This window comes from Rhodotorula paludigena (genome assembly GCF_050403205.1).
Source record: "Rhodotorula paludigena JCM10292 DNA, Rt_paludigena_JCM10292v1_ctg7, whole genome shotgun sequence".
Lineage (NCBI taxonomy): Eukaryota > Fungi > Basidiomycota > Microbotryomycetes > Sporidiobolales > Sporidiobolaceae > Rhodotorula > Rhodotorula paludigena.
This window is the reverse complement of record NW_027481451.1, coordinates 298,309-320,100: the sequence shown is the minus strand read 5'-3', so window position 1 is coordinate 320,100 and position 21,792 is coordinate 298,309. Positions and strand designations below refer to the sequence as shown.

The 21,792-nt window shown below is 64.0% G+C and overlaps 8 protein-coding genes across 8 annotated transcripts; 6 read left to right on the top strand and 2 right to left on the bottom strand.

The window, feature by feature from the left end:
• Positions 1–21: 21 nt before the first annotated feature.
• NOP14 (snoRNA-binding rRNA-processing protein NOP14) lies at positions 22–3,454 on the bottom strand (the record flags this gene model as incomplete). The annotated part of the gene is made up of 6 exons (XM_076647069.1): positions 22–132; positions 204–512; positions 578–2,554; positions 2,616–2,684; positions 2,770–3,102; positions 3,170–3,454. 6 exons carry the CDS (start codon positions 3,452–3,454, stop codon positions 22–24), a joined length of 3,084 nt encoding a protein of 1,027 aa, XP_076507407.1.
• A 1,147-nt stretch (positions 3,455–4,601) lies between these two features.
• On the top strand, positions 4,602–6,656 carry JCM10292_006143 (uncharacterized protein; the record flags this gene model as incomplete). The annotated part of the gene is made up of 2 exons (XM_076647068.1): positions 4,602–6,574; positions 6,629–6,656. The coding sequence occupies 2 exons, from the start codon at positions 4,602–4,604 to the stop codon at positions 6,654–6,656; spliced, it is 2,001 nt and encodes a 666-aa protein (XP_076507406.1).
• Positions 6,657–7,515: 859 nt separating this feature from the next.
• Positions 7,516–11,081, top strand: JCM10292_006142 (uncharacterized protein; the record flags this gene model as incomplete). The annotated part of the gene is made up of 8 exons (XM_076647067.1): positions 7,516–7,813; positions 7,932–8,980; positions 9,043–9,349; positions 9,411–9,494; positions 9,560–9,903; positions 9,962–10,095; positions 10,156–10,700; positions 10,789–11,081. 8 exons carry the CDS (start codon positions 7,516–7,518, stop codon positions 11,079–11,081), a joined length of 3,054 nt encoding a protein of 1,017 aa, XP_076507405.1.
• A 300-nt stretch (positions 11,082–11,381) lies between these two features.
• Positions 11,382–12,943, bottom strand: JCM10292_006141 (uncharacterized protein; the record flags this gene model as incomplete). The annotated part of the gene is made up of 2 exons (XM_076647066.1): positions 11,382–12,456; positions 12,666–12,943. The coding sequence occupies 2 exons, from the start codon at positions 12,941–12,943 to the stop codon at positions 11,382–11,384; spliced, it is 1,353 nt and encodes a 450-aa protein (XP_076507404.1).
• A 394-nt stretch (positions 12,944–13,337) lies between these two features.
• Positions 13,338–14,268, top strand: JCM10292_006140 (uncharacterized protein; the record flags this gene model as incomplete). Its single annotated transcript, XM_076647065.1, has 3 exons — positions 13,338–13,348; positions 13,401–13,966; positions 14,069–14,268. The coding sequence occupies 3 exons, from the start codon at positions 13,338–13,340 to the stop codon at positions 14,266–14,268; spliced, it is 777 nt and encodes a 258-aa protein (XP_076507403.1).
• A 1,169-nt stretch (positions 14,269–15,437) lies between these two features.
• Positions 15,438–16,508, top strand: JCM10292_006139 (uncharacterized protein; the record flags this gene model as incomplete). Its single annotated transcript, XM_076647064.1, has 5 exons — positions 15,438–15,561; positions 15,627–15,749; positions 15,814–16,020; positions 16,092–16,262; positions 16,327–16,508. The coding sequence occupies 5 exons, from the start codon at positions 15,438–15,440 to the stop codon at positions 16,506–16,508; spliced, it is 807 nt and encodes a 268-aa protein (XP_076507402.1).
• A 1,123-nt stretch (positions 16,509–17,631) lies between these two features.
• On the top strand, positions 17,632–18,723 carry JCM10292_006138 (uncharacterized protein; the record flags this gene model as incomplete). Its single annotated transcript, XM_076647063.1, has 6 exons — positions 17,632–17,719; positions 17,784–17,903; positions 17,961–18,191; positions 18,253–18,423; positions 18,484–18,634; positions 18,696–18,723. The coding sequence occupies 6 exons, from the start codon at positions 17,632–17,634 to the stop codon at positions 18,721–18,723; spliced, it is 789 nt and encodes a 262-aa protein (XP_076507401.1).
• A 774-nt stretch (positions 18,724–19,497) lies between these two features.
• On the top strand, positions 19,498–21,613 carry JCM10292_006137 (uncharacterized protein; the record flags this gene model as incomplete). The annotated part of the gene is made up of 8 exons (XM_076647062.1): positions 19,498–19,633; positions 19,728–19,982; positions 20,091–20,190; positions 20,263–20,763; positions 20,823–20,881; positions 20,957–21,043; positions 21,106–21,171; positions 21,240–21,613. 8 exons carry the CDS (start codon positions 19,498–19,500, stop codon positions 21,611–21,613), a joined length of 1,578 nt encoding a protein of 525 aa, XP_076507400.1.
• Positions 21,614–21,792: the final 179 nt, after the last annotated feature.

Below are 21,792 nucleotides of genomic sequence, written 5' to 3'. Positions count from 1 at the left end.
CAATCACGCGCAGATCGCCGACTACCGCCGCCCTGACCTCGCCTTGTCCTTCCGCTGCCCCTTGGCCTTTGTCCGCTCGTGCGCCTTCTCCTCGGCACGCTCGTCCTGCAGGCCACGCATGATCTTCGAGATCTGCAGTACGGGTAATGCGAGGTCAAAAGGGGAATCGCAAGGCGAAGAGACGAAAGCAAGCTAGAGCGTACCTTCTTCTCGTACTGAGCGTCGTCGGCGCGCTTGCGCTTGGCCTCCTCGACGGCCAAGAAGCGGTTGTCGTTGCGCAGCTCGCGCACGGCGCCCTTCTTCTCCTTGCGGTACAGCGCGCGGAGCTTGCTCGCCTCGGCGCGCTCCGAGTCCGGGTCGAACCGCCGGTTCGGGTTGAACCCTTCGTCGAACTTGGGCAGGTACGTCGCGAGCGGAATCGCGCGGTGCTGCTGCAGCGTGAGCGGGCGGCGTGACGAGAGCGCAAAGCCGATCGCGCGCGAGAGCGCCGAGAGGGTCGTGTCGAGCTCGCTCTGCAGGCGGGACGGCCGGCGTTAGCTTCGCGGGCGCCCGTGTCAGATAGGGCACCGAGACGCACCTTCAAGCCTCCGGGCAGCTTGTCCACCTTGACCGCCTTGAGCACCGCCTCGACCCGCTGGAACAGCTCGGGGAACGCCTCGCTGCCGGCGTACATGGCGCGGTAGGTCTCGACGAGGCGCAGTGCCGACGCCGCAAGGTCAACCTTGAGCTGCTCAGCCGCCGGCGCCGCAAGCTTGCCGTTCTTCGCGCCGAGCGCTTCGACCAGGTTGACCGTCTCACGCGGGTTCGGCGCGCCAGCCGAACGCAGCTTGAGCGCCTTGGTGTGCTCCTGCGCGACGTCGGGGGCGGGGAAGTTGCCCGGGAACGCCTTGGCCGAGACAACGGTACTCGAGGCGGGGAGGAGGAGCGCGAGCGCGTTCGAGAGGAAGTTGACGGCCTCGGGCACGACGCGCTTCGACTGCGCCTCGTACTGCGCCGCGAGCGTGCAGAGGAAGAGGCCGCTCGCGAGGTCCGACAGGGAGCGCACGCGCGCCTGCGAGAGGTACTCGCCCGTCAAGAGCTGGGCGGGCGCGGCAACGGGGTGCGAGAGGTCGGAGGTGGACCAGACCATGCCGACGAGGCGGAGGAGCGTCAGCTCGGGCAGGCCCGGCCACGTCTTGGCTGCCGGCTCGAGCGGGCCGCGCACGAGGCCGCGCAGGAGGTTCTTGTGCATGAGCGAGAGCTTCTTGACGTAGTGCGGCGCGCTGGTGAGAGGGTAGGCGTGGGTGAGAGTGAGCAGGGGCGGGAGGAGCGAGTTGACGGTGCGGTAAGTCGAGGGAGAGGGGGAGGCGCAGAGGAAGATGACGTGGTCGAGGAGGACGTTGGCGAACACCTGGAGCTTCTCCTTGTTGCCCTCGGCGAGACCCGGGTGGTACAGCGTGCGGATGCGCTTGACGACGGTGACAGTGTCCTCCTCCTTGACGCCGGACGAGCTGAGGAGCTTGGCGAACTCGGCGTGCGTCGAGGGGCAGGGGAAGGTGTAAGGGAGCTCGCCCGCCTGGTCGAACTTGGTGCTGGTCGAGGCAACGAGCGCCTCGTCGTCACCCTGCGCAGCCGCTTCGTCGTCCGAATCTGGCGCATCGAGGTCGCCGACGTCCATCTCGTCCTCCTCGCTGTCCTCCTCGTCTCCCTCTTCTTCGCCATCCTCGTCCTCAGCACCCTCTTCCGCCTGGTCCTCATCCTCGTCCTCGCCAAGGACGATCCCCTCACCCTCGAGACCCTGGCCGAAGCCGCCGTCCTCTGCGTCGACCTCTGCGTCCTCGACATCACTGCCGTACTGCTCCTTGAGGTAGTCGTCATCGAGGTCGTCCCCCTGCGGCGCCCTCTTCTTCTCCCTCCGCCCCTTCCCGCCCTCCTCGTAGTCGCTGCTCAAGTCCGCCTCGCCCCGCTGGCGCTTGAGCCTGCGGTCCTCCTGCGCGCGCAACTGCTCGGCCGCCTCCTGCGCAAGCTCGAGCGGCGTCTTGAGCCGGTTTGTCGCGTGCGCGCGCGGCTCGAGCGCCAGCTGCCGCACGTACAGGTCGTACGGGTCCTTTGAATCGTCGTCGTCCGCCGCTCCGACAGCGGGCGGCGGGCGCTCGGCGGGGACGGCAGAGGTGGAAGATTCGGGCGTCGGCGAGCGCTCGTCCGCGGCCGAGCCGATGAGCTTGCGCAGCAGGTCGCGGTCGACGCCCGACTTGGCCGACGACGCGGCGAGAGCGGCTTCGAGCTCCTCGTCGTTGAGCTCGTAGGTCGAGCCGGCGTCGCTGCCGTCTTCGTCCGAGCCGCCTTCCTCGTCGTCCTCGTCGTCGTCCTCATCCTCCTCGTCGTCCTCCTCGTCCTCCTCGTCCTCGTCCGAACCATCGTCCACAGCGACCGTCGCGCTCTTGGACGAGCTTGCAGCGGGCTGAGGAGGCGCTGAACTGGCACCACCGACGAGAAGGCGACGCAAGTCCTTCAGGCCTTCATCGAGCTCGAGACGGGCGTCGTCGTCGGCCGACTTTTGCTTCTGTCGCTCGGCCTGTGGTGAATGCACATTGTCAGCAGAGCGAAGAGCACAGAAAGGCGAGAAGGGGACGAGCCTTGTGGGCCTTCGACTTGGCGATGACCTCGTTCATGATCTCGGCGTGGGACTTCTTGCGATCCGGGTCCTGTACGTTCGAAGAGAAGGTCACGTCAGGTGATACGAGCGCGACAGGATGGCGTGCATAGCCCAGACGGAACAGGTGAACGCACGTCGTCCTCCGGTTCTGCGCCCATCTTGCGTCGGTTCATGAGCGGTTCCCGGTTCGCGCCCTCGCCCAATCCGCCCCAGCCACCGTCCTCGAGCTCGTCCTCGTCGCCAAACCCGAGCTTGCGGCCACCGTGCGTTAGGTCGCCCAGGCCCTCGTCGTCGTCCTCGAGGTTGAAGCGCGCCTTCTTGCTCAGGCGCGACTGGCGCTCGGCCGTGAAGCGCTCGAGCGCCTTCTCCTCGGGCGTGAGATTCGACGATGACTCGCCAAAGCGGTGGTCGACGAAGGTCGAGGCGTGAGTGCGGGCGTCGAGCATCGGGAGGAGCGTCTTCTTGCGCTGCAGTTGCGGGAGGGCTCATGGTCAGCTCTGAGGGACTGCGAGATGCACTCGAGACTAGACGCACGGCTTCGATGCCTGCTGCGCGAGCCTTGCCCGGCATGCCCTTTACGCCGCCCTCCTCTGTGCCCTTCCTCGTCACGACGGCGAACTTTGACTTTTCGGAGCGGACATCGAAGAGGTTGAGCTGGTCGTGGATGGCCTGGAGCTTTGCCGAACGGTGGTGCTGGGATGCGGACGAGAGGTCCTTTCGCTGGCGTGCGCGCTTGCGGGCGTCCTTTGGGTTGGACTGGCGGCTGAGGCCCTGGTCCTTGAGCTTTGCGCGGAGCTGGGTGAGCTGCGAGCCGCCCATCTGCGCGGGCTGGCGGGGAGGAAGCGGCGGACGGCGAGAGGTGCACCGCCGCACCGCCGACGAGCTCAGCTTGGGCAGAGCCTCGCCAGCCCGCCCGCTCACACCGCACGTGGGCCGCCGTGAGCTGCCTTGCACTGCTCTGCTGGACTCTTGGACCTGCTGTGCGAAGGTGCGAGCCTGCGCTTGCTCACGACGTCGCTTCCTGCTACTCCTCGATTCTCATCAGTTGCAACGTCTACCGCTCGCGGACTGTCACCGGCCTAGCTGACGAGGGCGCCTGCACTGCTCAAGCATTGTCAGTGATCTGACTGGCCATCCTCGGGGTGCTGCAGTCGATGCAATGCTTCGCACGTCCTGCCGGACCTCTTGCCCCTCTCCGACAGCCGCTTCCTGGCGACACTCGATCGGCGCTGCTTGCTTTACGTTGCTTTGTGCTACCGCGGACCATTCGAAGCTAGTGCGCTGCCAGAGGGCTCACTCGTCGCCCCGTGATTACAGCAGAACCCCTGCCTTGCGAGCGAGGACACCCAAACCAACAATTCGACGCTGCTTCATGTGAATCGCGTGTCTCGTGCTTCTGCATGCAACTCTTTTCTTGGTGGTGTTAAGCGCAGGTCAGCGCGCCGTGTCTGAGGACCGCAAGAGCGACCCGAGCAGCGCCCGACACCGCTCTGCGCCGGACTCCGCCCTTCTCGCGGCTCACCAGCAAGGAGCGCGAGCAGTAGGTGCAGTAGGCAGTATATACTAGCGAGTGAATGGAATCAGTCTGCATTGATGGTGTCCGTCGCCCGGAATACTGCTGCACCGAGACGAGGACACCGTACAAAAAGTTGAGCAGCGTTGCTTTTCAGTGGAATTGGTGAGGGATAGCTCGTATGCATGCCTATAGCCTTGAGCAGCTTTCAGCACGAGATACGCGAGGGTCGTAGACGTTGTCCATAGACAATTCGCTCACATCTCCGTCGCCGAGTCGCTCACGCCGCTTTGTGCGCTTTAGAGAAGAGGGAGCCTCCGCCAGGCTGCCTGTTCGACCAACTAGGCCGCAGGATCGCCCCTTGAGCAAGTGGTCCGCTCGCACCGCTTCCCGTTTCTCGTCGAGTCGCGCTCACTTCGTCGTCTGCTTCGCGCCGCACAGTCGCAAGCGAGGATGCAGCGCCTCCCGCCGCCGACGCTGACGGTCGACACTGCGCCCGACCACGACCGGCGGCATTCGCTCTCGACGTCGACCCGCGCCCCCTCCTCGCCCCGACAGCGACTCCCCGGCGCACCGTCGCCGACGCACGCGGCAGACGACGACGAGCGCTGGCAGCTCCGCAGCTCGAAGCGCAACTCGGCCGGCGCTGGGCTCCCGCTCTACAGCTCGGCGGGAGGGGCACCCGCAGGAGTCTCGCCTCGAGGCGGTGCAGGCGGAGTGCGCGCCGTGCTCGGCGGCAGGCTGCGCGGCGGGAGGGCGCGGTGGATGCTCCTCGTTGCTGTCGTGGCCGGTGTGCTGCTCTGGCAGTCAAGGGGCCGAGGCGAGATCAAGGAGGTGGTGCTCGACGAGCCGCTCGTCCCGCCTGAACGGGCAGCACCGGTGCAAGAGCTCGCGGAGGAGAAGCAGGACGCTGTAGCAGCGCTACCAGAAGCGCTTCCCGCTCCTGGACCTCCAAAAGCGCCGCCACCGCCCGCCAAAGCGCCCCCCGATACGGGTCCCATCGATGTTGTCGTTCGTCCCGAGCACCTCGCCGCCCACACCAGCGCCGATCCTGCCTTTGCCGGTCGCTATCTCGCATACTCGCCACATTCGGGCTACCACAACCAGCGCATCTCGCTCGAGAACGCCCTCACGCTCGCGTACCTCCTCAAGCGCACACTCCTCCTTCCGCCCGTCTGGCTCGGCCACGCCATCCCTTACATTTCGTTCAGCAAGCTCCAGCGCCGCCTCGAGATGGCGAGCAAGGAGGGCCTCGAGCACTGCATCGAGTACGGCGAGGGCACGACGGCGGATCCGATTCCGCGCGAGTGCGACGGGTTCTGGGACTGGACGCTCGTCGACTGGAGCTTTCTTGTCGACCTCGACGGGGCCGAGAAGCTCGTCCCGATCCAGCGCAGGTGGAACATGTCCATGGCGTGGCTCGAGGACGAGCTCGACCTGCGCGTGAAGCCGTCGCGCGGCGGCGGCCGCAGCGACATTTACTCGCTGCAGGACGACGTCATGTACCAGTACCGCTTCTACGACTCGCGCGACGACGACGACCCGCTCGACAAGTGGACCAAGCGCATCGACATCGACGAGCTGCGCGCCGATACGGATGCGTTCAAGCTCGTGCACGTCGGCACCATGTTCGGCACGAACCGCATGCGCGTCACGCTCGACGAGGGGTACGACGCGCGCGGCACGTTCCGCAAAGCCATGGTGTTCCGCACGGAGCTCGTCGACGAGGTGACGGCGCAGGTGCGCGACCAGCTCGGCGGCGAGGGCAGGTACTACGGCCTGCACCTCCGCGTCGGCGACGGCATCTTTCAGAAGAACGCGCGCGACAACATGCGCGGCGTGTGGGACAAGCTCTGCGTCGACAAGATGAAGCAAGAGCAGGGCGTGTGCGACGAGATGCGCGAGCGGAGCGAACGGAGGCGGATCCGGCGGCGCGACCTCGGGCTCGACGCGCTTCCTGCGCCGGAAGCCAACTCGACCCTTGTCAAGCGCGCCAACTCGCGACCGCAGCGTGAAGGCGCGTACCACCACGCTCCACTTCCGCCTTTACCCAAAATCCGCACGCTCGCGGACTCGCCCGTGTCGTCCGCCCTCACCTGCCGCGGCAACCTGTACACGGACGCCCACTTCCTGCCCTTTAATGCGCCCGTCTACATCGCCACCGACTCGAAAGTGCCCCACGACGATCCGAATCTGGCCGTCTTCTTCGACTCGTTCCCGTGCACATTCGTCCTCGGCGACTTCGGGTCGCTGCCCGCGCTCGGGAGGCTCAACCGCCTGCGCAACAAAGAGGACAAGACGCCGCTCGCGCAGTTCCTGTACCCGCAGCTCGACGCGCAGATCGCGGCATGGGGACGCGGGCTTGTCGGCACGCCGCAGAGCACCTACAGCCGCTTTGCCATTGACGTCCTCCACCAGGTCTACCAGTGCGTACTGCCGCTCCTGATCGACAACGTGGTCGCTGAATCTCCCGTGTACAGCGGCTGGGACATCGTCGAGCGCGGCTGAGCCGTGCGTGTGTGTCCCTTCCGTCCTCGACCGTACGCATCTTTTCGCACAGCATTTCCTCCCGCCGCACACTGTACCTACTGCTATACCAGCTTCCATATACCCATCAGACGTGCGACCATCAGTGCCTGCTGCTGCTCGCCGCCGTCGCCAGAACACTTCGCTCGCATCGAAACCGAGGCGAGGCTCCGCGTTTATTTTCTCCACACGAGGTCATCGTTCTACGTTCCGCGTTTGCCTAAGTGAGCTGTGCTCGCAGGTGATATCTACTTGGCGGATGAGTGCTGTGCTTGTTCCAGCGTGCGAGCGGAGCCGCACCCGCAGAGTGGCGCTCGAGACCGCCCGAGCAGAACGGGCCTTCTGCGTGGTCGAGGAGTGCCGGTGGCGTGGCGAACTCAAAGGGCGGCGCTGGGAGACGATCGACAAGCGTACACGTGTTTGCGGAGCGACGATCTCCCTCGCTCTCTGTCGGGCTCTGCGAGTCTTCCGCTCGCCGGCGGTCTCTCAAGGTTCTTTCGGGCTTGGTCCTCTACGCCGGTCAGCATTTCGGACTACTGCTTCGCACCTAGCAGGGTGGATCAGGGCAGTGTAACCACCTCTGTTGGCGCGAGCCGATCAGGTAAAACCGCGTTTTGCGGGGCGCAGATTGCCGGGGTCGGGCAGGAACGAGGCGAGGCCTCGCAGGCGGCAGGGGCTTCCGAGCAGTCTGCTCGTGCGATCCTGCTCCTCACTGCAAGACACGCACTGCTGCCCTGCTGTCTTGCTGGCTACCTGCAGCTGCGGGCACTGAACGCCGACACGGGCCGCAAGCGCAGTGATGCGTGCGCCGCCATCATCTACTGTGGGCCAGCGTTCCGCGATGGTGCCCGCGCAGAGCGAGACCATTGCTGCGACGCTGTCCGCAGCGTGGGGCAAACTCGACGAGCGATACCGGAACGGGACATGCGCCGAGAACATGAGCGCCGCGCCGCTCGAGCAGCCGCCCGAGTTGGCTTACGAGCCGAGCGAGATCAGCGCAGGGAACACGCCTCCGAGCGTCGACGGCTGCGCGGACGCAGGGAACACGCCACCGAGCGTCGACGGCTGCGCGGAGGGCTCGCCCGCGTATGTGCAGGCGTTCTACCGCGAGATGGGACACATGCCCCCGTTGTTCGACGGTGCGTCGCTTTCCGATACGCCGTTGTCGGATGATGGGACGGTCCCCCGGCCTGCGATACGACGCATGCCTGAGACCGTACAGCGCAGATCATCCTGCTGACGTTGTGAATTGAACAGTGGGACGGGAAGAGGAGCGCCGCCGCGTCCTGCGCCGCTTCTCGCTATACGATGTCGGCCGGGTACCAGCTATCGATGAACTCGCCATTCTGGCGCGCGACATCTTCGACGTGCCCAGTACCGTCATCAATGTCGTACTGGACAAAGACGTCGCCTTCGTCGCTTCGAGCGGGTGGGATAAGCACGAGACGGATGCCGACGCCCCTCGCATCACGGTGCCGAAGAACGACTCGTTCTGCCCGCATGCGATGAACAAGCGCGAAGGTTCGGATTGCTTTCAGGTGCCCGACGCTTTGGAGGATTGGCGCTTCCATCATGGTCCGCTCGTCCGCGACGGAGAAGGCCCCGTTCGCTTCTTCGCGTCTTCCAACATCTACCTTCCAGTCCTCGATCGCAAGGTGGCGAGCGCCGACACGATGCCAATCGGCTCCGTCTGCCTCATGGACCCGGAACCTCGCACTCCGCTCAACGACAAACAGCAGCGCATTCTGCAGAAGCTGGCGAGCATGGCGGGCAAGGAGTTCATTCTCGCGTTCGAGCAGGAGCGCCGCCGAATTGCACAGCGGCGGCAGGATTACCTTAGCGAACTCTTTGGCGCGCTCATCGTCTTCCCTTCCCGCAACATGTTGTCGAACCCGAACGACCTGCCGTGTGACCTGTCCGGCATGGCGACGAAGCTTGCGGAGCATACAAGTTCGGACTTCGCCTTCATTCTCGACTTGCGCTCCTTCAACGGGCCGTCTTCCGACACGCCGCCTGCTACTCCGACGTCTGCGGGACCAGGTGTCGCGTCACCCGAGCCATCGCGTCCGCAAACGCCAACAAGCACTCCTTTCTCTTCCCGATCCACCTTCAATCGTCTGCGACACAGCACCGGTGCTCGTCGCCGCGATTCGAGCGTACACGGTCCTGGTTCCCTCGCCATCATGGACGTCGAATGCGGCAGGTCATATGAGACAGCTCAGCGTCACAAGGAGGAGTGGGAGAAGCGCGTCAATAGCCAGGCCGGTCTCGAGGCTATTACGCAGGCACTGAGAGAGTGGCACAAGGTGCGCTTTCATTCTTTCGGAAATTCGACCAGAGCTCTGTTGACGAGACGAGCTCGTGGCAGACGGGCGAAACGACTTTTCATGCACCGCTTCCTTCGGCAACTACATCTAGCCCCGTTCCCACAACTCCGCTTGTCAACATCCTCGCACCGGACGTGACGGCCGTTATTGGCGCCCCCGTTTTCGACCACGAGGGCGAGCCGACCCTCTACGTCGTCGTGGGCAGCCGCCAGAAGCATTTTCAGTTCGAGTCGGCCGATGCCAAGTTCGTCCAGGGGGTTGGAGCTATGCTCGTGGCGGGCTTGCTACAGGAGAAGATTCTCGCGGCCGACCAGGCGAAACTCGCTTTCGTCTCGCAGGTGTCGCACGGTGCGCATTCGCATTCGCCTGCCCTCCGTATGCCCTTGCTGACGATCAGTATCTGCACCAGAGCTTCGCACACCTATGTTCGCCATCGGTAGTCAGCTTGAGCTCATCCGCACGATGACGGAACCTTCGGCGCTCCAGACGATCGGTGCGCTCCTTTCTTCTCAATCTGAGCGGTCATCAGGCTGACTCCTGGATTGCCATGTTTCTCAGAACCGCTTCTCGACGTTGCCGAAACGTGCTTGACGTCTCTGCGCGAGGTGCTCGACGACACGCTCGACCTGAGTAAGCTCAGCGACGCCCATTCGCAGGCGAAGGCGAAGGTCAAGCTGGTTCCCGTTGAGCTCGAGGCGCTTTGCATCGACGTCGTCAAGTCTTGTTTCCACAAGGCTAAGCGCCTCGCCGCCATTCGCGCCGAGGAGCGGGTCGGCGATTCGTCGGCGGTCGAAAAGGTCGATATTCTTCTCAAGTCGAACTTGCCCGCTCGTGTGCAGGCCAAGGTCGATGTTGGCGGCCTCAAGCGCGTCTTGATCAACCTGTTCGGAAATGCTCTCAAGGTGCGCCTGCGTGAATTCCTCGCCGTATGTGATAGCATTACTGACGGCTCGCTTGCAGTTCACCTCACAAGGTTCTATCACCTTCACGCTCTCGATGAACGACGATACGTGCGATCAAGGAACTCACCATATCACGTTTGAGGTCGCCGACACGGGCAAAGGAATGGCTCCCGAGTTCCTGCGCGACTGTCTGTGCGTTCACGTCAATCTCGCCCGTGCGCAATTTGCTGCTGACGCACGAAGGCTCCGCAGATTTGTCGCCTTCCGCCAAGAAGACTCATTTACCAATGGCGCCGGCCTGGGTGTCAGCATCGCAGAGTCGATCGTCAAGCGCCTCGGCGGTACGCTGCGGTATCGTTCCGCTCTCAAGCGAGGGACGACAGCAACCGTGACGATCCCGCTCGAGATTCTCTCGGCGTCTCCGATCGATCAGCATCGGGTCGGCAAGGTCCGCAATCTCTCGGAGGAGCTTGCTGCACTGTTCGACCCGCAAAGCCGAACGGCGTCTCGCAGCGCAACTCCTCTGCCCTCGCCCGACAAGGCGTCTCCGCCTTCTGCCGCGCGCTCGGCTTCCGACCCCTCTCCTTTGCCGGATGCGGTCTCGCCAGGCTCTGCCATGCAACATGCGGACGTTCCCGCCGCCGAGCGCATCCGATGCCTCGTAGTGGACGACAACCCCATCGCCCGCCGTATTCTCGTCACCTACCTCAAGTCGCGTCGCGTCCAGTACGCCGAGGCGAGTGGTGGCGCTCAGGCGGTCGAACTGTTCGAGTCGTTCGAGCCGAACATCGTGTGGTGTGCGTTGCGCTCTCTCGCTCTGCCGCTGCACGGCTCCAGCGCCCCTGGCACATCCTGAACTGACCGTGATTGATCGAACTTTCACAGGCGACATCCAGATGCCCGAGGTAGACGGCATCGAAGCGACGCGGCGAATGCGCGAGCTCGAGCAGACATTCGACCGTCCTCGCGCTCGCATTGTCGCGATCTCCGGCCTCGACAGCACGCTTGGCGAGCACTCGTCTGTGCTCACCTCTGGTCAGGTCGACCACTGGCTCGTCAAATCTGGTTCGAGCTTGCGCGCCCTCGCGGCCGACATGCTCGAATTCAGCAAAACGCTCGTCAAGAGCGCCGATGCAACGGCATCTACCGCAAAAGCGGTCGCTTCCCTCACTCTCTGATCTTTCATGTTCACCGTCCTCCCCAGCGGGCTTCCCTTGTTCCCCATCCCGTTTTGACTTATGCCTCGTTTGTTCCGCATACCCTCTCGCTTGCACGTCTCTCGTCCCCCTCGTCTGTTGCCTCGATCTTCGCATTTTTCCTCGCATCTCCTCGCATCTCTCTACCTTCCTCGTCGTTACTTGTCACTCACTGCGCATAGCTCTGTATCGCTCGCTAAGATCACAAACCGCGGAATTGTGAGAGGAAGAGGCACGCAAAGTAGCAACAACAATATAGGGTACAATCCAGCGTCATCCGTCTCACCTTCCGCAGAAAGCCCACACCCCGTAGTCGCGCCGGGCCTCCGCCAGCGTCGTGCTTCTCTTCGGCCCTGTCCCCTCCGCTCGGTGTTCCGCAGCGGCGACCCTCTGGCGCCTCGGAGACGTCTCGCTCGCGCCCGCGAACAGCTCCGCGCGCGGGAGACGCAACGCGCGCGCGAGCGGAGCGCCGCCTTCGCGCGCCCCCTCTTGCCCGTCGTCCTCGTCGTCCTCCTCCTTCTCGCCCTCGTCGCCCTCTCCCCCTCCCGCTGCCACCGCTTCCGCTCCGTCGAGCGCGACCCTTCTCCCCTCGCGCTCGAGTTCGCGCCCGCGCAGCCGCAGCTGCCGCAGCTCGGACGCGCGGTACTGGATGTCGCGCTGCAGCGCGGCGATGCGCTCGAGTTGGGCGTGCTCGCCGGCGTAGTTCTCGCGCACGGGGGCTGGAGCGGGCGAGAGCGGGGAGAGAGGGAGGGGCGAGGCGGTGAAGCGCCGCGAGGGGGAGGAGAGCGGGTCGGGCGGGGCGAGGAACGAGGTGGACGAGGGCCGCGCGATGGGCGAGGGCAGGATGACGGGCATGCGGGCGTGGACTGCGGGTGCAGGTACGGGCGGCGAGGCGGGAGCGGGGGCTGCCGCAGCCGAAGCAGAGGCCACGCTTTCACGATGCCGGTCGACGGCAGCCGAGACGCGCCGCGAGGCGAGGATGAGCTGCCGGATCGTGTGGCGCATGCTGTCCGTCCTGCTCGCGCTCGTGAGCGAGTCCGGCGAGGAGGGCAAAGCGTCGGACGTGAGCGCGTCCAAGTCGGGCGAGAGAGCAGTGGCGCGCTGTGCGATAGCGTTGAGCGTCTGCGCGAGCTGGTCGAGGCGGGTCGCAAAGTCGACCGTGCGCTCGAGGCTTTCTCGCGCGCTTGCCTCGGCGCGCTCAGTCAGGCTGAGCGACTCGTCGGACCGCTGCTCGGCGTCGGACGCTGCAGCTGCGACTTGCCGCCGCGAGTCGTCGAGGCGCTGGCGAACCTCCTCGAGTGCGCGTCGCGGCTGGTCGAGCGAGCCAGTGAAGCTCGATAAGGGTTCAGACGATGAGCTGGAGGCGGTGAAGCGTGACCGCGTCGGGGAAGCCCCGCTCGCACTCGAAATCGCCGGCGGGAGACGGTGCGCAACCGAGCTGGTTGAACGGCGAACACCCTCGAGGCGAGTCTCGACTCCACGAAGCTGCTCGGCGGACTCTCTCAGTCGCTGTAGGCTCGCCGCCGCAGACTCGTACGTTGCGGACGGGGCCGACGGCGCAGGAACCGTCGGACGGCTGCCGCGCCAGGCGCGTCGGGCAGTGCGCCGTTCGTCAAGCCAGCGGGACCAACCTGCAGTCGAGGCTGGGGAAGGACTGTCGAAAGGGACAGGCGGAGGGGCGGATTCGAAGAGGGACAGGCTGGGCAGTCCATAGTCGGTTGCGCCTGCCGAACCGCTCGCCCCTCGGGCGGACGTAGTCGAGGTAACGTCGGATCGGGCGAAGTCGAGGCTTGGATGCAGTCGATGCGAGTCTGCACTGGCCTCGGGCTGCGGTCGGTCTGCATGGATTATGTGGTCGACCCAGCCGGAAGGAGGATCGGGTGGGGCGGCCGAGGACGAGGTGGAAGCCGGCGAGAAGGCGCTTAGACGAGGCGCTGGGACACGAGGGCGGGTCAGCGCCAGTCTTCTCGCGTCGACCGCAGTGCGTCAGAGAACGCACGCGGGTCTGGCGGGATGAGTCTGCCCATGACGCCCGCTCGAGGCGATGAAGGTGTGCGGCGAGACGCAGGCGGACCGAGGCTGTGAGACCAGCCGAGGCACACTCAATAGCGTCTCTCTGTCCGGTACAAGCAAAGAGCAGCCCTCTAGAGCCGAGCGGTGGCGGGAAGGCGGTGTGGACGGAAGGCACAAGGCGGTGCACCAAGTCTGGCTCTGGCCCACTCGCCCTCGACCGCAGACATGGCCAGCGAGTGCGTGCCAGAGCTTCACACTGGACGACTCGAGCTGACCTTGCCTCGACAGGACCGCCCCCGCCGTCGTTGCGACACCGGCTCCTCCTCCCTCACTCACCAACTCGGCAAAGAACAAGCAGAACCACCGCCAAGAATGGCCGTACGGCAACTACCGCAGCTACTACTCTTTCCGCTCGGGCACGACCCAGCCCGACGCGCCCCCAGCGGACCAGCTCGACGGCCGCCTTGCTCTCCTCGACCCGGCACTTTTCCGCGAAAAGACCTTGCTCGACATCGGGACAAACTCTGGCAAGATTGCTCTCGACGCGCTTCTCCTCCTCGGCGCGCGAGCAGTCGCCGGCGTCGACATCGACCCACTCTTGATCGACGACGCGCAAAAGGCGGCTCTCGAGCGAGGACTGGCACCTGACGACCCGCGAGTCGAGTTCCGCCAAGCCAACGTCATGGAAGAGGGCTGGTTCGAGCGTTTTAAGCCGAGCGTCGAGAAGGTCGACGTCGTCACGCTCTTCTCGATCACGAAATGGCTGCACCTGCACAACGGCGACGACGGCATGCGGCGGCTCTTCCGCTCGCTGCACGCTTTCCTACCGATAGACGGCGTCGTCATCGTCGAACGTGAGCCACTGTTCTGCGGTGCAATCTGCCGATCTTTGCGCTGTGCCACTCGTCCGCGCTGCTTGTCTGGAGTCCTCGCTTACATCCATCCGCACCCCGCAGCGCAAGAATGGGACAATTACAAGCGCGCCGTCAAGCGCAACAAGGACCTCCGCGAGACTTTCAAGACGCTCGAGCTGCGCCCGCCGTTCGACGCCGAGATGCGCGAGGTCGGGTTCGTGCTCGAGCAGCAGATCGAGCGCGAGGAGGGCGGGTTCAGCAGGCCGCTCCTCGTGTGGCGGAAGGTCAAGCGGGCGGTCTGAGGCTCCTGTGCAGCTGTGCGCTGGTGGTGGTGTGTGCATATTCGCTTTGCTTGCTCGTGGACCAATACTCATGTTCTCACACCGACAGACTGCGCTTCTTCCCTGCGCCGATAGCAGGGCATTGAAGCCCTAACCACCGTACCACGCCGCTCAGCACGTCTCGTTGTGCTGCCTCGAGCAATTCGGTCGCCGAGTCGTCCGCCCGAACCTCTCTGCCGGCGTCTTCAGTCCGAGGCAGGTAGCCGACGCCCGGAACGCCGACGGGTCAAACAGGGGCGATGGGCTGCAGGTGGACGAGTAGACCCGTAGAGTGTAGACGGCTATCGTGATCTTTTCGCAAGAATCGCACTCGGAGACATCGCAGACCCTCGCCAAGCCCTGCTCCTCGTCGCTCCTTGCCCTCGTTGCACACACCTCGCTCAGCGCGTCTCTCCTCGCGACGGTCGACACAAGCTACTTGTTCCCTAGCGAGAGCATCGAGGTGCCAGGTTCACATGCCAGAGGCCGTTGCAAGCGCTGCCGGGCGATCACCTCTTCGCCGCTGGTGTTTACCCACCGCCCCTGCGCTCTTTCCCGATCAACGTTGAGCGATAGCTGTGCGGACTCTTCCCAGCACGCCGACGGTCTGCTCGGGCGCTTGCGTCTCGTCGACTCGGCGCGTCGTGCCCACCGGCGCCCCCCTGTCTCGCGATCTCGCTTCTCCCCTTCGCGGATTTCGGACCTGGCGCGGCCGCCTGGAATGCTCATAGCGGACCCTAGACACAGTCGCTGGCCACCCGCACCGCTGGATGCGCGGTCGTTCGCTCCGGCTAAGCGAGGCCTCGACCTCCCCTCACATTTTCAGGGCGTGTCTCGCGCACGCATCCGGGCCTCTTCGCCGTCTGATCGGCTGTCAGCGATTGTTCTATACCGGCATTCGACGAGCACGAGCCGGCTCCAGTCGCCCTGATCAAGTGTGCGAGGATCCGCGGCGAGCGAGCGGACGGGGGTGCTTGCAAGCGAGGAGAGGGACCAGGTTTTGAGGGTGGTGTGCTGCGACAGTCAACGCTCGAGAGCCGCATGCAGCGGCGCTTTGTGCTTTGCTCTTGCTTCTCGTTCTCACCAGCCTCGACCTGCTCGTGCCCCTATCTGCCGACGAAGCCAGCTCTGCCTGAGACTGCTTTGCTGCCATGCACGCCTCGCTTTTCCTCTCCGTCTTTGCCGCCTTGGCTCCGGTTCTGTCGTCCGCCGCCCCTGTCGCCGTCTTGAACGAGGCGATGGAGCTAGGCAACACGACGCTCGTCGAAGAGACCGGTACGTCGCATGCTTTCCGCCTTCCCTGCAGGCGTCAAGACTAACCGCTGCTCGCCCCTTGTCAGCGGGACCGCTTGCTGCGCTCGAGAAGCGCGCGACCAAAGCGTGCACAAAGGTCAGCCAGTGTGCGAAGCTGGCCGTCCCCGCCAACGCGCAGCGCGTGTGCGCGAGCAAGAAGTGCTCGTGGAGTGCGTCCCTCCCGCAGACTCTCCTTCTTCCCGCGCGACGATACTGACGACTGGGATCTCGCAGCCTGTAAGAGCGGCTACGCAAAGTCTGGCTCGAAGTGCATCGCCAAGAAGGTCGCTACCAAGGCGGCGAGCAAGAGTAACGTGGTCCAGCTCGCGGCGACCTCGTCGAACGCGCTCTCTTCCAGCGGCGTCAAGAGCTTCCTCGGGACCAACACGGGTTCAATCGCTTCGTGGTATCACACGAACGACCCGAAGGATGTGACGAACGGTGCGTTCTTCTCGAGTCCCCATAACCAGCGGACGAGGACTGACATGGCCGTGCCTTCACCGCTGCCACAGGCCACAGCTGGTGCTACTATCCCTATAACGATGCTGTGCCGGGCTTTGCCATCTCGCTCAAGCGCATGCTAGCCGACTTCGGCGGCGATGCCATGGCAGCTCGCAAGGCCTACTGCGGCCTCGAGGCAGTCGTCACGGCGCCCAACGGCAACTCGGTGACGCTCTACGTCGGTACGCCCTTCTCACAACCTGTGCATTGCATGCTTGCCGGAACTGACTGCATCATTGTCTGTAGCCGACGCGTTCGACGATGCCTGGGTGCGCACGCCCACCTCGATGGACGTCATCTACGACTCTTTCGCGGGCCTGCTCGGACGCAAGACGAACAGCAAGAACGATGTTGTGCAGGGCGTGTCGTGGCGCTTCACAGGCAAGCGGAACGACCAGTACGCCTTTTCGGGCGTCGGATCCGGCTGAGCGACGCGGGCTGTGTTGGGCAGTTCAGAGGTCACACGGGATTTCTGGGCGTCTGTCGTCTTCTTATGTGCATTGCAGCTGGTCTGCACTGTTCCTTGACGTACGCTCGACGAGTGCGTCGTCGAAAGCAGATTGAGAAGGCCAAGGTCCAGTCGCCGCCGTTCTTGCTGAGGTTCTCTCGCGCAGGTTGCGCTCGCTTGGCTCGTACATTGCTCTGAGACAGCGTGCACTGCAATGCACGCCCACTTCGCCAAGCACCGCCGAGAAAGTGCAAGCCTCCGGACCCGCCTCGCCCGCCATGCCCGCCTCTTCGGCTCGCGTCTCTTCTACTCCGTCTCTTCACGCTCCTCCGCTCGCTTTCGCTGTGTTCTTCTGCTCTCGTTCTGAGTCTCGTGCTCCTGCTCGTCGAGCTGCGTCGTCGGAACAAGGGTGCTTCCATCGCTCGAACGCGGGACCCCGGTCTCGAAGGAATTCGAGGGTCGCCGCGGCTGGCATCCGGCACCCTCCCTTGTTCCGCGCGTGCTCGCGCTCCGAATCGTCGCGTGGACTGTGCGTGGGCAATGAAATCGAGACCTTGCTTCGCGCTACCGGCATGTTGCCATGGCCTGCGCTTCCCGCGTCTTCCGCTCGGGAGCCGGTTTGTCGAGCTTGACCTGAAACGCCGACCTGCTTGAGCAAGTCGCTCCGGGCTCTAGGTGTCTGACTACAGCGAGCAGGTTGCGCCGCACCAGCCGTGCAGAAGTGGGGTGTTCGCCGAACAGGCGCAGAAGAAGGGCACGACTCAGGTTCGATCGCTTCGACGTCCCTCCATCAACGGTTCTTCGGACTGCAGTCCGGCTCTCCAGGTTTCCTGGATGCCGTGCGACCCTCGGCGACTCAGCTTTGTGATCGACATCTGCCATGCGAGCAGAGATGCCCGAAGCCGACCGGCCGGGCGACCCTCTGTCGAGCTCGTCGAGGGTGCTCTGAGCCGCGCCTGCCTGCAGATGCGGTGACATGCGACTCGCTCGCGGTTTTCTGGTGCTCCTGCAAAGCTCGGTGCAGCAGACGCTTGAAAAGGCCTGCGATTCTGCTTCAGGCTCTCCTTCTCTCCTGCTCTTTACGCTCATCACTGTCTCTCACGATGCACGCCTCATTCCTCCTCTCCATCGTTGCCGCGCTTGCGCCTCTCGCCGCTCTCGGTGCTCCCGTCACCGCAAATGAGACGGCCGGTAAGCCGCGGAACGCCCTTCCTACGGAATCGACCGCACGCTGACTTTTGATCTGGACATCTAGCCCTCTCGTCCCTCGAAGCGCGCGCCATTTACAAGCCCTGCAAGTCCGCCAATGTCTGCGGCAAGATGGCCCTGGTCGCCAACTCGCACCACATCTGCAACAAGGGCTTCTGCGACTGGGGTCCGTTACCGCTCGCGAACGCGCCCGCAATCACCCGAGCTGACATCCGTTCTGTAGGCTGCAACTCGGGCTACAAGCGCTACTACAACAAGTGCGTCCGCACCAAGTCGTCGGGCTCGCCGTCGTCCCAGAACACCGCCAACACCGACCACACCGTCAACCTCGCCGCCTCGTCCTCGTCTTCGTCGGGCGCCGTCGCCGCTGCCGGCGTCAGCAAGTTCCTTGGCACGAACACCGGCGCCATCGCGTCGTGGTTCCACACCAACAGCGCGCAGGACTCGACCAACGGTTTGTCCCTCGTGTCGTCCTTCTGCTCTCGACCGTCCTGACGCCCTGCCCCCTCCCGCAGGCCACAGCTGGTGCTACTTCCCCTACAACGACAACACGCCGGGCTTTGCTATCAGCCTGAACACCATGATGTCGGACGCCGGCTGGGACGCGACCAAGGCTCGTGAGATGTACTGCGGTCTCGAGGCCGTCGTCACCACCCCGAGCGGCAAGTCGCTCACGCTTTACGTCAGTGAGTCTGCGTTCCTCTTGTGGCTCGTCTAGGCGGCCCTTGACAAATGCGCTCCCACAGCCGACGCTTTCGACGACACCTGGGTTCGCACGCCCACCTCGATCGACGTTGTCTTCAACGCCTTCGGTCGCCTCCTCGGCTACACGACTGAGGACAAGAATACCGTCATCCAGAACGTCTCGTGGCGCTTCACGGGCAACCGCAACAACCGGTGCGCACAGTCCCCGCCTGACCCCGAGGTCGTGCAAGCTGACTTTTCCACTCGCCAACAGCTACAAGTACAATGGTGTCGGCAACTAGACGCAGAGACACGATCGTAGACGAACTTACGACAGACATGCACTTGATGACTTCGCGCGTACCTCGGCTTGCTGGTCAGTTTCGTGATGCGGCTAAAGCTCGTCACAACAGACGTACCGCTGTTGCTCGCCGCACTCAGAGTGGTCTGGAGTTGTTGCTCGAGCCCGCGAGCACGTATTCGGATCATCTGGTGGAGGATGAGGAACGCCCTTGACGCTTGCGCCTCCCTCCCTCTTCGCTTCTCCGTCCACTGCTCTCTCTCGCCGCCACCACCACATGACAAGCGTGCTGCACACGCGCACTGAGCCGGATCCTTACGCTCTCTTGTTTCTGCACATTCCCGGGTCCACCCCGGTCCGCTTTGACCGCTTGAACCTCTTCATGGCTTCTTGCGCCTTGCTCGTATGGCGTCGCCGCTCATTGCCTGCCGAGCGCCGTGTCAAGCTTGCTTAGCATGTACAGACCACCTGGAGGACGCGAAAGACTCGCAACGCTGCGCGGGCCTTCCTCGATCGCGTCCAGGTTCTGGGCCTCGCCGCTCTGCGAGCTGTCCGCGCGTCCGCCCGTTGCGCTGCTCTTCCTCTGGCCTCGTGCTGTACTTGCAGGGTTGGACAGATCTCAAGGAGTACGTCTGCGCGTCTGTCAAGCGCTGGAACAGCGACCTGACTCTCCCCTCCTGCGCGACACCCAGGCCCCGCTTGACCACCTGCACCGCCTCGCGCGAGGTTTCGCTCTCTGATTCGACTCCCCTACACACGCGCTACTGCTGCAAGCATGGCCACGCTGTTTCGTCGCATTGGGCAGACGGTCTTTCCTGAAATCCTGCCCTTGATCGTCTGGTTCACCTTGTCGGCGATGGCCGTGACGGTCGGCTGCAAGGTCAGCGGCTACGCGATGGAGGTCAACACGAGTGCGTTATCTGGCTGCATGGATCAGGTCCAGCGAGAAGACCGCGAGGCTGAGGCACAGCGGACTGACCTCGTGTACTTCCGTCGTCCGACCAGTCATGCTCTCGATTTTGACGACCATGCTCTCGTTCGTCATCTCGCTCCGCACGTCGAGTGCTCTCGAGCGCTGGACGGCGGGTAGGACCGCCTGGAGCACCGTGTCGGTGGCGTCGCGCAACCTCGCGAGCCTCATCTGGCTGCACACCGGCCAGACCACTCTCACTGCGGCTCAACAGGCCGACATCGTGCCCGGCAGCGACGAAGACGAGATCGAAAAGCTAAAGTCGCTCATCGAGAAGCGCTCGATCCTCAGTGCGTCAGAAGCGAGCCTCGAAGACCTCGCGCTCTCGCTGACTTTGCTCTCTTGCGGTACCATTCTCTCTCGTTATTGCCTCTCGCTGCGCAATTCCACCCGCATAGACCTCATCCAAGCTTTCTCGTCGGCGACTAAGCACTACGTCCGCGGCGAGTCGGGCGTTTACTGGGATGACCTGTACCACCTCGTCAAGGCCCTCCCGAAGTAAGTTCTCCTCGTCTGCGTAGCCTCTGAACGGATGGAGAGACTTGCATGGTCTAACCGCGAGCACCACAGGTATGCGTTCCCGTCGGGCGTTGAGGATACGAGTGGCATCAAGCGCGACGTCGTTACGGGGCTCTGGCGCTCGCCTCTTCCGGACGGCACGTACGCCATCCCTACGTCGTCGGCCAGGGCCGAGGCTACTACTCCTCACTTTGGCACTGCCTCGACGTCGTCGCACCTCGACGTTGACCTCGAGAAAGGCATGACTGGCTCCACCGACGAAGTCGGCAGGCTTCCGTCTGACGGCCGCGTTCGCACGATCAGGCTCGCGCCCGGCTTCAGCCTTCCGAAGCGCACCATCTACGACTACGCTCCGGTCTTCCTCCTATTCCGCCCGCTTCTCGAGGTGTTCAAGCCGCGCGGTCCTTCGCACAAGGCCGATGTCAACACGAACACTCCGCTCGAGATTCACATGTACATCTCCGGCTATCTCGCCGAGCTCATGGCTAGGGGCACGATCGCTCCGACCCTCGTTGGCGTCTACTGCACTGCCATGAACCAGCTTGCCGATGCGTGCGTGCATTCAGCTCGCGGCTGCGTTGAATCCTCCACCTAATACTTCCTTCGGGCAGTCTCGGCGTGATGGAACGCGTGCTCTCGACGCCGTTGCCGTTCTCGTACATCGTGCACCGTGAGCGTATTCTCGAGGCCGCGGCCCCTCATGCAGCTCCTGCCGACACATCCGCTGATCTGTTCCTTCCCACAGTGCGCGCCGCTGCGTACATCTACCTCGTTCTGCTTCCTTTCCAGATCTACGATGCCCTCGGTTGGCTCACGATTCCGGCCGTCTTCAGTGCGCACGTCTGTTCACCGCCGAGGTGACTTTCGCTGACCCAGACTTCCTCTCATCTGCAGTCGCGTCCTGCGTGTTCTTGGGCTTCCTCGAACTCGGACAGCAGCTAGAGATGCCCTTCGGATATGGTGCGCGACGATTTTCTCGCTGTCTACTGCGGCCGAACTGTCGCTGATCGTCTATTCCCTTCTCCTAGACGATTCGGACCTCGACCTCGACGGCTACTGCGCTCTGATCGCTGCCGAGATCCAGGAGATCGCGGCCCACTCGCCGCCGACCGTGTCGTCGTTCACGTTCTCGCCGCTCAACACGCCTTTCCCGCTCGACCGCCGCTCGGCGCCCGAGATCCTCGCCTCGTTCTTGCAGTCGCACGGCGGTACGGACCAAGATGCCGTCCGCGGCGTCCCCGGCATGCGCCGCTTCCTTGCCAAGCACTTCCACGACCTCGAAGACCGCAGTCGCAAGGAGCGCGAATGGCGCAAAAAGCACGGCCACCACAAGCACGCCAGCACGCCCACCGCGATGGACGGCGACGACGATGGCAGGACTGTCGTTGTCTGCACGCTCTGAGGCGATGAAGCGAAAAAGACTCTCGGCCTTCTCAATACTCTCTGGTGGTGCCGTTCTAGTCCTGCCTTTCCATTCCTTCCGACACAAAGACACTTGCACACTCCCTCGATGATGATCTCGTAGCATTTGCAACTTCCGCACACCCGTCGTTCTTTCCTTGCTTGATTTGCGGCGTCGAC